We start from the raw sequence: 12,818 nt of genomic DNA on the forward strand, positions 1-12,818 counted from the left end.
AGCTAGCCAATAAGAAACTGGACCTAGCCGGGCCAGGCAGTGTTTGAAAGAATACAGTTTCCGTGTAATTATTTCGGGCATAAACTAGCCATGCTGGCGGCCGGGTGCCGGGGACGCAGCCCTGCCGCTCCTAAATTCAACATACTTGATCATAATGGATAATTTTTCTAATGTATTTTTGGATTCAGTTTGCCAGTATTTTATTGAGGATTTTTGCGTCGATGTTCATGAGTGATAAAGGCCTGTAATTCTCTTTCTTGGTTGGGTGTTTGTGTGGTTTTGGTATCAGGGTAACTGTAGCTTCGTAAAAGGAATTTGGCAATGACTCTTCTGTTTCTATATTATGAAATACATTAAGGAGTATAGGTATTAGCTCTTCTTGGAAGTTCTGGTAGAATTCTGCATTGAAACCATCTGGTCCTGGGTTTTTTTTGGAAGGGAGATTTTTTATTACAGTTTCTAATTCTTCGTGAAAGTCACTGTTTCTTATATCAAATGATGACCAATGTATTGGTTTTCTATTCCTTTGCTTATGCTCAGAAAGGAGTTAAATAAGTAATTTAAAAGAAGAAAAATTACCTTGTTGCTGTTCATGGTAGCACATATGTTTAACTCCAGCACTCAGGAGGCAGAACAGTTCAAGTACATTCTACTCTAATAACAATTCACAAACCAGTCAGGGTTGCACAGTGAGACCTTGTCACAGAAAAAAAACCAACACACCGGTTTGTAACAATATAAAATTTATAATACTACCAAGAAAGTCTACAAAAGAAAACAGACTAAACAAAGACATATAATGATAAATACTAAGAGATCATTTATGTGGGCAGGTCTATGTGAAAAGTTTGAAGTGAAAGACACAATACAAATGGTAAATACAGAGGAAACAATTAAATTTTAAAAGATGTATGATTTATAGTCACTTTATTTTAAGCAGTAAAGCGTAACTGTTCTTCTCTTTATATTGATCATATTCAAGATAAAATAGTATGGGCTTCCTGTTTAGGAGGAATGCAATCTGGCTCTCTGTGAGCCAAGTATTTAAACAGTCTCATTTCATCATTGTCTATAGGTCAGAACATGTCTGTTCAAACACTGGGAGATAATAAAAATGATTTTCAAGTTTATGGATCAATAAGCACTTCCTGTTTTGTACAAAGTTCACAGGGAAGATCCCCCAAACCACTAGAAGATGAGGGAGTTAAAAGATGCTTAAATACTGGTGTCGGTTTGCTCTGGGCAGCTGCTGAGTTGATTCCAAGGCAAAATGAAGGCTCTCCTAGCCCTAAGGTTCCTCTTGCTTTCTGTTACTGTTCAGGCCAAGGTCTATAAATGCTGCACATTAGTCAAAATTATGAAACAAAATGGATTGGATGGCTACAAAATGGATTGCCAGGCTACAGCCTGGCAGACTGTAAGTCTCTTAGACTAGTAACCCCTACAGAGCAGGTGTAAGAAAGCAATGAGTGAGCAGAGGAGGTGTGGATGAATGGATGGATATTCATTCATGGATTCATTCATTGATTGGATGAATGAATGGATGGGTGGATGGATGAATGATTGGATGGATGTGTGGGTAGATGTATGGGTGGATTGATGAACATATGACTTGATTGGATTGCAGAATAGCTTTTCCTATTCTAATGGTCTTGTTTTCAATATTCTCACTAGCCATCTGTGGTACTACACACTCATGGAATCAAGCAATGGAATGCTGAGGCAGGAGATTGCATATTCAATCTCCTGCAAAATTAGGATACTTAGTGTCACAGAGAAGAAAAAAGAGAAGGTTTTAGACCATGATATGTGGGAACTTGGGAAGGGGAAACTGTGGGTTCTGTTGATCTATGCAGTGAGCCTTCTGAGACCCAAGTGTCATTTTGAGCTCTGCAGGCACAGCTGGGACCTTTCTCTACATCGTTAGTTTTAGGGATTTCTCTGAATTCTGAGAATCCCATACATGACTCCTTCCTTTTCAAACCTCCATACTATCTGTAGAATGAGCTAACTGTTCCGTGCAGGAGACATCCCATTGACATTGATCATCCTGTGCTCTGCTCAGGTTCAGGAGGAATAAACTGCCCTGCAGACACAGCTCCATCATCAGTAGCCATTTCTGCCTGCAGCTATAGCCGTGTTTCACACTAGATTCTGGCCCAGAATTAATCACCATTAGTGTCACTGGTACACTGCTTCTCCGCAAGGTTAGAGAACGTGTGTGACAGAGGAGGGAAGTTTAACCATTTCTCCCCTGTCCCATTTCCTCCACAAGGTGGCATGGAGAACCCACTGTCAAAACCAAGATCTCATCAAGTATGTCAAGGACTGTGGAGTCTAACCGCTGTGTGTTTCCACTTCAGCTCATCCTCTCTCTTTCTCGCTCTAGCAGTAGTTATGGGAAAGGTCACACTTCCTTGGTGTCCTCTTCAAACAATCAGGGTAAACGAGAAACAGGAGCAAAATGGAGCCTGTTTCCTAAGTGGCTGACTGCTAACTTATGTGCTCATTGTTTAAAGCAATTTAACAGATTAGGAATTAATAGTCCAACTCTTTTGAGCACTTGATAAAATGTCACAAATCTTGGATTCATTTCCCACATTGGAAAAACAGACCAGCATTGAATAATTATATTCATACACTAAAAATGACATATTGTTTCCATCATGGCATAAATTCAAGTTCTACCATTCAAGGCCTCCATCCTGATTAATCTTGTTTGATTCTTGTTAAAAATAAGTTTCATCTTAAATACATAAATCTATGTTATTTTGGATCACATAATGTCTTTGAACTTGTAAACTAAAAAGTTTAAAAACAAAAATGATATTAGTGATCCACTCTAAAATCTCTCAATACAAAGAGTACATCAATATGTACACATAGAAGCCAGTTGGTCCATTGCCATTGACTCAGTGGTAATATCTTTATTTGCATAAGTCAGAAATCCTTTTAATAAAATTCATTCCATAAAAAAAAACCTACAACAATATCCACAGTTACCCCAAGTAAACAGTTAGAATGGAAATCTTCAGGAGAAAACCCCAGAAGGCCATGTACAATTAATTGGTAAATATGCCAAAAACTTTCTTTTATTATAAAATGACAACTTGTTGCAAATATCCTTTTTTATTAATTTTAATTATGTATCTGTGTATGGAGTGCATTTGAGTATGGGTTAAAAAAAACTCCCACCAGGTTTTAATGATACCAGCTCTTTATTTTTTAATTTTCTATTAATTTGACATGTGTGTGGTGGTGTGTTGGTATATGCAGCAGTGAACCTGTCCATGTGTGTGCATGTATCCAGAAGTATGGGGATAGCCCAAGGAGCTGTTCCCTGGAAGCTGTCTGCATTCTTTCTGAGACAGTGTCTGCCATTGGAACTGGCTTACAGATTAGATTGTGCTGGTTGATCAGTGAGCCCCATGGATCTGCCTGTCTCTGACTCCCCAGTGCTGGTCTTAAAAATGCATACCCCCAGACTCAATTTTATGTGGGTGCTGAGGGTCAGACCTTGGCTTAGGGGACCCTGTCAGATATCTGACTGTGCTCCTCAGTGAAAACCTGCTTCAAAGGCCAAAGCTTTCACAATACGTGAAAGTGTATAGAATACACTTGGAATCTGTGTTTGAAGAAGTGCCCTGGACACAAGGTTCCAGCTTTCTCAATTTATCTGAAAGTACATGGAAAAGGCAGGAACGAAGAACAAGCACAGGAAGTATAACCCATACATGAAGAACAGGAATTTGAGATGTGGGGAAACAAACCCCAAGGGTCCACCGAAGGAGAGATCAAGGAAAGGCAGTCTGGGTTTCACCCTCCAATGAGGAAAACAGTAAAACACTGCGTGGCAGCCCACAGACACTAGGACATCTTAGAAGGTTGTCAAAGAAGTCATTTCAATGTTTTACTCTTCTTTCCCAAGAGGGAGACACTCCAGAGGAAGAATGGCACAATCACTCTTTGCAGAGGATGAACTGGACACTCGGAATCTGAGACTCAAGGTGACACTCGGGATCTGAGACTCAAGGCACAGCAGATGGGCTGGGATGTATCTCAGTGGCAGAGTGCATTCTAACACAGGTAGATCCCCAGCTGCTGGAGTGTGACACTCTCTTCCAGGCAGAAAATGATCATCATCTTGGTGTAGAGAGATCACCTGCTGGCCTTGGCAATGAGCAGAGTCAACTAGTAAGAAATAGGCAGGCAATCATAATAGGATGTTAACAACTCTAGTAGGCAGAGGAATCCATGATCCTTATCATGGACTCCAGCTATTATACCCTTCTGACTTTTCCCAACTGCTAGTGATTCTTGGTCATTATTGAATATACTATACGTTAGCTGGGAGGAGAAACTCCATGATGAACTTTCATGATGTGGTCATTCATGATGGGTGGGAACTCAGGGATGCAGGTAGCTGTTACTCTTATTTCTGACTCTTTAAGGAATATCTTCTTTATGTTCCATATCTAAACCCACCACACCCCTTGCCTCCCTGAATTGAACTTTGGTGAATTGTAACCTTGTTCTATTGTTGGTGTCCTATATGAACGTGTGGACCTTTGTTCTCATCCTTTAAAAAAGTTAAAGAAACACCAGTCCAGGGACAGAGTGGTTATAATCAGAGTTAAAATGCCATATGCAAATTGTTTGATAAAATAAAATCCTGCATTCTGAGCAATAAGCCAGGACCCATTTCTACCAGCTGCACTGGAGCAACTTGAGTTCCCCCTGACATAACTACCTCCAGGTAGGACTCCATATGGTTTCTGTCTGTGGCAATCATCTCAAGAAGGAGAAAAGACATTTTTATCCTAATACTCGTGATTACCTTTGAAACAACCAGTTCTACTCATTTGCCTCTGAGGTCTCCGATTTTCCAGTTAGTCACTTAGTGTTTAGAGCTGTATAAAACCAACCAAAAATCACCACACACTATCCAAAATTAATATGAAAGACAGGTCAAAGCAATCATTTAGAAAGATTAATTCAAACCGGGCTGTGGTGGCGCACGCCTTTAATCCCAGCACTCGGGAGGCAGAGGCAGGCGGATCTCTGTGAGTTCGAGGCCAGCCTGGTCTACAAGAGCTAGTTCCAGGACTGGAACCAAAAAAAGCTATGGAGAAACACTGTCTCGAAAATAAAAANCTTTCTTTCTTTCTGTCCTTCCTTCCTTCCTTCCTTCCTTCCTTCCTTCCTTCCTTCCTTCCTTCCTTCCTTCCTTCCTTTTTCTTTTTCTTTTTGCCCTCGACATAAGTAATTTATTGTATCTTCAGAACACTATAATATAGACTCCTCTTGCAGAAAAGGGTCTTTCGGGTGGGAAACTGTCATCCAAATGCGTGCTGCTCACTTGTCACTTTTGTATATGGCAGGGTTTTTCCTCTTGGATGGCTCAAACTCTTGGCTCCCTCAGGTGTAGATCAGGATAGAATGCTACAAATGGCGCCATTTGCAGGATGCGCTCGTGGGTGCAGGGCAGCACGTTGGGGGATGCCTTTGCTGAAGTAGTTCTGGAAGGAACTCAAAGGGTGACAAGCTGTAGGAGATCACTTGAGGCATCCACCTCAGATTCCGGAATTTGCGCCCCGTGTTGGCAGCGGCCCTAAAGAGGGAGGATACAAGTGTGGCTTAGGCCTGCAAGGAACTCCCACTGCCCCCTGATGTTAAATTTCAATGAAATCATAAAATAGAATTTTTATAGAGAGAAAATATACATTATATTATAAAAGACAAATGTGATTGCATTAAGAACATTTACCAGGAGTGCTAAGGCATGTTCTACAACTCATGTCTACGTGATGGAGGCAATGGAGGGAATCGTCTGAAGGGCACATAGCTGTTGGGTAAAGAGAGCACACATTGCTCTATCTCAGAGGTCAGGAAGCTCAGGGGAGGAACCTCCTGCTTTTGGATGATGACCTCAGCTTCAGCTATAACCACTGAACGTCTGTCTCAAGAGGAGACTGGACCCACTCTGAGAGATACCCTCTTTTTTGTAGGTTTTTGGAGTTTGGTTTGTTTTTGTTTGTTTCTTGACTGTAGTTTCTTGAGACACTTGGAAATTTCTGCACAGAAAATGTGGTTTGTTTTTGTTTTTTTTAATTCAGAAAGAGAATTACTGCCTTTGCACTTGATAAGAATTGTGGCTCAGGACAAGATGAAAAATTAGAAAAAGAAGGTGAAATTTCCATTTACGATTAACAAGCTTACTCCCACTCATAGTCGAAATAGATTTCGTTCTTCTGATTTGAATGAGAATGAAAACGGGGAGTGAGGTGGTCCCTGGGAATCCAAGGCATTGTACTCCTTTCTTTTTCTTTTTCTTCTGAACAATCTTTTTGGTTTCTGCAGTTCAGAACCCTTCGGAACGGTGAGGACATCTTCAGAGGTCTGTTTGCAATTGTCCTCTAGAATGAGTCTTATTGAACTAGAATTCATAGGATCACTCTTTGAGCTTGTATCTGAGATATTGCTTTCCCTTTTGTATTAATATTAAAATGGCAAGAGAAGTTGCATAAAATTGCAATTTTTAACTGTTGTGTCCCTAAAGACACAGACTGTCTTAAGTGGCTGCTTTTTGCCTCCTGGGTCAGGGACTTCCTGTGAGTGCATGCAGGAAGTCTTACTCCTAACCCAGAAGTGATATTTTGGTGGTTCCTGTACTGCCTGGGTTGCTAGCCCAGAATTTGGGTGTGTGAAAGTCAAAACCAGTGTATTTGGTTTGAAGATTAGTGATCAATTTTTGGCCTTTAAATAAGTAATGTTTCTGAGTTGAAAGTCCTACTCAGTGAAAATTAGGTAAAAGAAGGCAGCGAATTTCCTTCCCAAGTCTCCAGACACAATCCCATCTCTGGACATCACCTTCGTTTAAGCAAAGCTATAGTCTGACCTCACTCAGTTGGCCTTTGCATCAGGAAGCAGTTTAACTCTGACAGAAATGACAGCTCAATATATCCCAGAGGCCTGAGTAAACAGTGCTATTTCTACCACACTGCCACCATTGTGCCAGTTTCTAACAAAGAAAACAGAGCCCAACTAAAGGTTACCGTGTTCCAAAGCCGTGACTGATGCCACAGCCTGAGCAGCGAGAGCCTAGTTGGCCTCTGCTGTGCATTTGCCCCAGGCACATGAGAGAACTCTCTGCTCCTGGGGTGACTGCACTCATCCTCCCTGGGGCTGTCCTTCTGCTGTTTCCTTCTTCCCTTTGCTCTGTTCCACCTGGTCCATGTATGGGGTCCGCACTGATGCTCTGAAGTTCATCAAGGGCCGCAGAAAGAACTGTTCTCTGTTGTTTACTCTGCTCCTCTTTGTCTTCTTTCTTACTCTAGGTCAGCAGGTTCTTGTGTCTGCCCTTGTCTTCAGGGCACCACAGCCACGGGCTGTAGAGATAACTGTTAGATACGGATGGTGGTTGGTAAGACAGGTGCTGAGATGGATTTCAGGTAAACAGGTGCTTTGATAATGGTGGCCACCACAACAGGGAATCCATCTCGGGATGGATTAGAAGGACGAGTACAGGGAACTCACAGAAGTCCTTACTTTTACAAGTTTCCTGAGGGGCGCAATATTCTAAGATGTGTGACTTCACTATGAGAAACGAGGCCCTAACTCAAGAATGTGGGTGAGCATTAGGGCTGTGCCTGCTTGCAGAGGCAGAGATTAAAGACGGAATATTAGGGCGGTGGTGGCGCACGCCTTTAATCCCAGCACTCGGGAGGCAGAGGGAGGCGGATCTCTGGGAGTTCGAGGCCAGCCTGGTCTACAAGAGCTAGTTCCAGGACAGGAACCAAAAAGCTACAGAGAAACCCTGTCTCGAAAGATGGGGCTGGAGAGATGGCTCAGTGGTTAAGAGCACTGACTGCTCTTCCAGAAGTCCTGAGTTCAATTCCCAGCAACCACATGGTGGCTCACAACCATCTATAATGAGATCTGGTGCCCTCTTCTAGCCTACAGACAGGATACTGTATAAATAAATAAATAAATAAATAAATAAATAAATAAATAAATCTTTAAAAAAAAGGAAGGAATATTAACTTTACACTGTTCTTATAGCTAAAGAGAGATAGAGACCCATGTATTAGGGAAGGTGTAGCTGCTTTGTCTTACAGTGACCATGTGAAGACCAGCAGGTTATGACCTAATAATTCCTGATTTGGTTACAGTATATGAAGGAAAGAATTCCACAGGACAGAAGGCAAAGGGATGTAGGGGTCCACAGATAGGGACATTCCCCCTGATCTACCTACTTGTCTCCCCCCTCACCTTCATCCTGTGCTCATCGGATATTGGTGCTTGTGACAGAGGCTGGAATCTGTACTCCTGCATTAGGAGACTATACACAAGAGTCCAAGTGGCATGTTAAACTGTATTTTAGATTAATTGGATTAGTATGTAGATTATACAGGGGCCTTAGATATAAGAATCAAAGTGTATATTAAAGGAAGAGCCATAGGTATAAGCTAGGAGATCCACTAAGAGTTTTAAAGCCTCCTGCCCAGTGACGCTGATGCCTGTTGTCTGATTCTGACTCTTAAAGCACAGTTACCTTTTGATTCTCTTACCTGACTGGACTGGCAGGACTACTCCCAGCCTGTTAGTGGGTAATGTAGCGTCTAAAGTATTTATCTAGCAGCTATACTGAGCTAGGCATGCCTTTTACCCAGACTCCCGGTTGAGGGAGGACAAAGGCACAGAACATCCTTCTTGCCTCACAGCACTTATGGGAAGTTCATCGCACTGACTGGAACACAGTTCATGGTGTGGTGAGCTCTACAGAGTGGCAGCTTTTATAGGAGGCAAACACGTGATAACCCTGGGAGGGAGGTACCCCCAAGCCTTAGATCATAAACAGCGTGTGTTTCATGCTAGATCTTGACCCAGAACCCAGTCACTGAGGGAGGGGTGTGTGAGACCTCATCCCTCCCAGAAGAGCTATCAGCAGAAAATGGTTGCTGGGCAGAGGGGGAAAGGAGCAGGCTTCCTCAGTGGTGTAGCCACTGGTAATTGCCCTTGCTCAAGTGATTAACACCAAGCCTTGCTAATGAAGCAACCTAGGCCATGGGCACACATTCACAAAGACACTATTGTGGAGGCCAAGGCTGGACACTCAGTGTCTTTCTCAGTTGCTCTCCACATGACACTTTGAGGCAGGGTCTCTCCCCTGATCAAGGAGCTCACCATTTTGGATTGTCCCACTGGCCAGCTTACTCTAGGAATTCCCTGTCTCCCTACCCCATGTGCTGGGATTTCAGGCTGAGCACCGTGTCACACGGCATTGTACATGGGTTCTGGGTAATAACCTTTGAGCCTCCATGTTTGCACAGAAAGCAGTTTACCTGCTGAGCCATCAGCCCAGCCCCAATTGTGAACTGAGAAGGCAGAGGGACACAGGGTCTCAGGCAGAGATTTCAAACTCGATACTTACCCAAAGATGACCTTGAACCTTCTGGTCCTCCTGCTTCTCTGTCTTGAATATCGAAATTATAGGCTTCCAGCACCATTCCTAGGTTTATGGGGGTTTAGAACGCATTTCAATGTTTCGTGTACACTAGGTAAATATTCTAATGCCCCAAACCGCAGTTAAATATTCATGAATATTTCCCCGTTATATCTAGGGTAAGAGTCTAGATCCTACTGTAGTTCGGGTCATCAGTTTGGGGTGCAGTTTCTTTCAACTGCATTTTCTCCCCAGACACCTGCATTGCCTTACACATCTTCCTCAACATCTTCTTGCTGCAGCACCTCACTGCACGAAGTTCTGTTCCCATCCTGCTCCACTCTCACAACATTGCAAATTGTGTCTTTATTTAGAAGGGGAAAGTCCAACAAAATACGACAAAAAGACTCGATGCACACAGCTCTATATTAAACTGTTATTCAGGGTGTGGACAGAAATTTGAAAGGCTTTAAAGACACTGTTTCTTATATCAAATGATGACCTGTATATTGGTTTTTCCTTTGCTTATGCTCAGAAAGGACTTAGATAAGTAACTTAAATGTAAAAAGAAAAAAAAAAACCCTGGTTGCTGTTCATGGTAGTACATATGTTTAGCCCCAGCACTCAGGAGACAGAACAGTTCAAGTACACTCTCCTCTAATAACAATTTACAAGCCGGTCAGGGTTGCACAGTGATCTCTTGTCACAGAAAAAAACCAATACACCGGTTTGCAACAATATAAACTGTATAATACAATCTAGAAGTCTACAAAAGAAAACTGACTAAGCAAAGACATATTACCATAAATACTAAGAGATTATTTATCTGGTAAGGTCTATGCGAGATAGTTTGTAGTGAAAAAGACAATGCAAGATGGTAAATACACAGAAAACAATTAAAATTTAAAAGACATATGACTTATAGTCACACTTTATTTTAAGCAGTAAAGCGTAACCGCTTTTCTCTTTATATTGGCCATATTCAAGATAAAATAATATGGGCTTCCTGTTTAGGAGGATTGCAATCTGGTTCTCTGTGAGCCAAGTCTTTACACAGTCTCATTTCTTCATCGTCTATAGGACAGAACATCTCTGTTCACACACTGGGAGAAAATAAAAAAATTATTTTCAAGTTTATGGATCAATAAGAACTTCCTGCTTGGAAGTTCACAGGTAAGATCCCCCAAACCACTAGAGGATGAAGGGAGTTAAAAGATGCTTAAATACTGGTGTCAGTTTGCTCCAGGCAGCTGCTGAGTTGATTCCCAGGCAAAATGAAGGCTCTCCTAGCCCTAGGGTTGCTCTTGCTTTCTGTCACTGTTGACGCGATGGTCTATACACGCTGCGCGTTAGCCAAACTTCTGAAAGAACATGGGATGGATGGCTACAAGGGAGTCAGCCTGGCAGACTGTAAGTCTCTTCTTACATCAGCAACCCCTACAGAACAGGTATAAGAAAGCGATGAGTGAGCAGAGCAGGACCCAGAGTCAATAAGCTTGTCGGATTGCCGTGTGTTTCGCTTGGTTTGATTGAAAACACCAGCATTTGTCTTTATTATCACAGACACTGGGGTGAGGAGAGCAAGGGAGGGGGCATCTGTGCCAGGCTAAGGCAATAGAACCTGAGGTGCTCTTAGAGTGTCACTGGGTTTTCAGGTTGCTTCAGACTCGGCAGTCCACAGGGGGCTGAGAATACAAGGGAGGACTCAGAGCTGGAGTGACTGACATTTGTCTTTCACTATGGTATGGAGAGTTTTAGAGAAATGTTTCCAAGCTTTTTGAACTTCCTCTGCAGGGCAGAGGGATCCGATTTCCCCTAGAGGCTGCTGAAATGATGTGGCACACTGTGGATGCAATGATTTAGTGTGTTCTTCACTCTGAGATGGCCTTTCATCCTACACAGTGGAGGACATGGATGAAGAAAAGTTGTTCATGGCTTACTCCCATGATCACATTATAACTAGTGTGGTTAGCAGATTAGATTAAGACAGTTACTGCTCAATAACTAATTGTCCATGAACAAGTGATCTGAGATGCATATGTGGATGAATGGGTGGACAAATGGAAGATTTGATGAATGAGTGGATGGGTGGATGGATGAATGATTGGATAGATGGTTGGGTAGATGTATGGGTGGATTGATGAACATATGACTTGGCTGGATTGCAGAATAGCTTTCCCTACTTTTTCTTTCAATATTCTCACCAGCATTTGTGGTGCTACACGCTCATGGAATTCAAGCAATGGGACGCTGAGGCAGGAGATTGCATGTTCTGTGCAAAACTAGAATACTTAGTGCCACAGAAAAGAAAAAAGAATTCTAATTTAACATGCAAATTCACTTTGGTTATTAGAGCATTATCTTAGGAAATCCTTAGTTTTCTCATAGGAAATATTCTATTAGCATATGTATTTGATATTAATTTATCAAATTCACCTAATTATTCTTCATGAGTCTATTTCTGGCAGAGGGGTTTCGAGTATAGATGGAAGGAGGAGAAACAGTGGAAGAAATGGCTATTTTATTTTCGGAAGCAGGGGGACTGGTTTCATTCTATAGCACTGTTTGGCCTGTAACTCGCTATGTAAACCAGGCTGTCTCAAACCCATAAAGATTCACCAGCCTTAACCACTGCTGGGAATATAATTGAGTACCACTGTGTCGGTTTCAAATATTTGAATATTTAAAGGACCTCATCCCATTTATTCTCAGTGCAAATCGATTTGTCTTCATGCAGATTCTGTATGGAGCACTTGAAAATTTTCACTTGCTGACAGGGACAACAGTTCTACCTACTTGAAAGGCAGAGGCAGGAGGATCATTGAGACCAGGGACTTCCCTGAGGAACACAGCCAGACCTGATCTGAACTTGTAGTATCATATTTTATATTTTAATCATATGTTTGTAGTTATAAATAAATCACTTGTAAAACACAGCAAGAGAAGAAGCTAATTTGGTATCCAGTGTAAATCATTTGGTGTCGCCGCTTACTGATGAATATTCTTTTCTTTCTAGGGGTGTGTTTGGCTCAGCATGAGAGCAATTTTAACACAAAGGCTACAAACTACAACTCTGGAGGCCAAAGCACCGACTACGGGATATTTCAGATCAATAGCCGATACTGGTGCAATGATGGCAAAACCCCGAAAGCAGTGAACGCCTGTGGGATATCCTGCAGCGGTAAGACAGGGCAGGATTAGTTCAGAGAGCAAACAAGTCACCTGCTCCTAGTGCAGGAGACAGCACTGAAGGAACACCAGGAACCTGGGCAGACTGTCCTGACTGCTAGAAAGTCGTTGTCATTCACATCAAAATTAGCCAGGAAGACAGTAGACTTAGAGCATAGTGTGCTGATAGAATGCCCTGCCTACC

The 12,818-nt window shown here is 42.2% G+C and overlaps 1 protein-coding gene and 1 pseudogene across 1 annotated transcript in view; one reads left to right on the forward strand and one right to left on the reverse strand.

Annotated features, from left to right (window-relative positions):
* Positions 1-5,355: 5,355 nt before the first annotated feature.
* LOC126494719 (cytochrome b-c1 complex subunit 8-like) lies at positions 5,356-6,389 on the reverse strand (annotated as a pseudogene).
* Positions 6,390-10,719: 4,330 nt separating this feature from the next.
* Positions 10,720-12,818, forward strand: part of LOC126494728 (lysozyme C-1-like) — a 13,664-nt gene continuing 11,565 nt past the window's right edge. The window contains exons 1-2 of the mRNA XM_050132139.1: positions 10,720-10,855; positions 12,462-12,626. Of these exons, the coding sequence (XP_049988096.1) occupies positions 10,720-10,855; positions 12,462-12,626 (301 nt within the window). The remainder of the gene's footprint in view (positions 10,856-12,461; positions 12,627-12,818) is intronic.

Source organism: Alexandromys fortis, unplaced genomic scaffold, assembly GCF_014885135.2.
Source record: "Alexandromys fortis isolate MF-2015 unplaced genomic scaffold, M_Fortis_MF-2015_v1.1 scaffold_375, whole genome shotgun sequence".
NCBI classification, from domain to species: domain Eukaryota; kingdom Metazoa; phylum Chordata; class Mammalia; order Rodentia; family Cricetidae; genus Alexandromys; species Alexandromys fortis.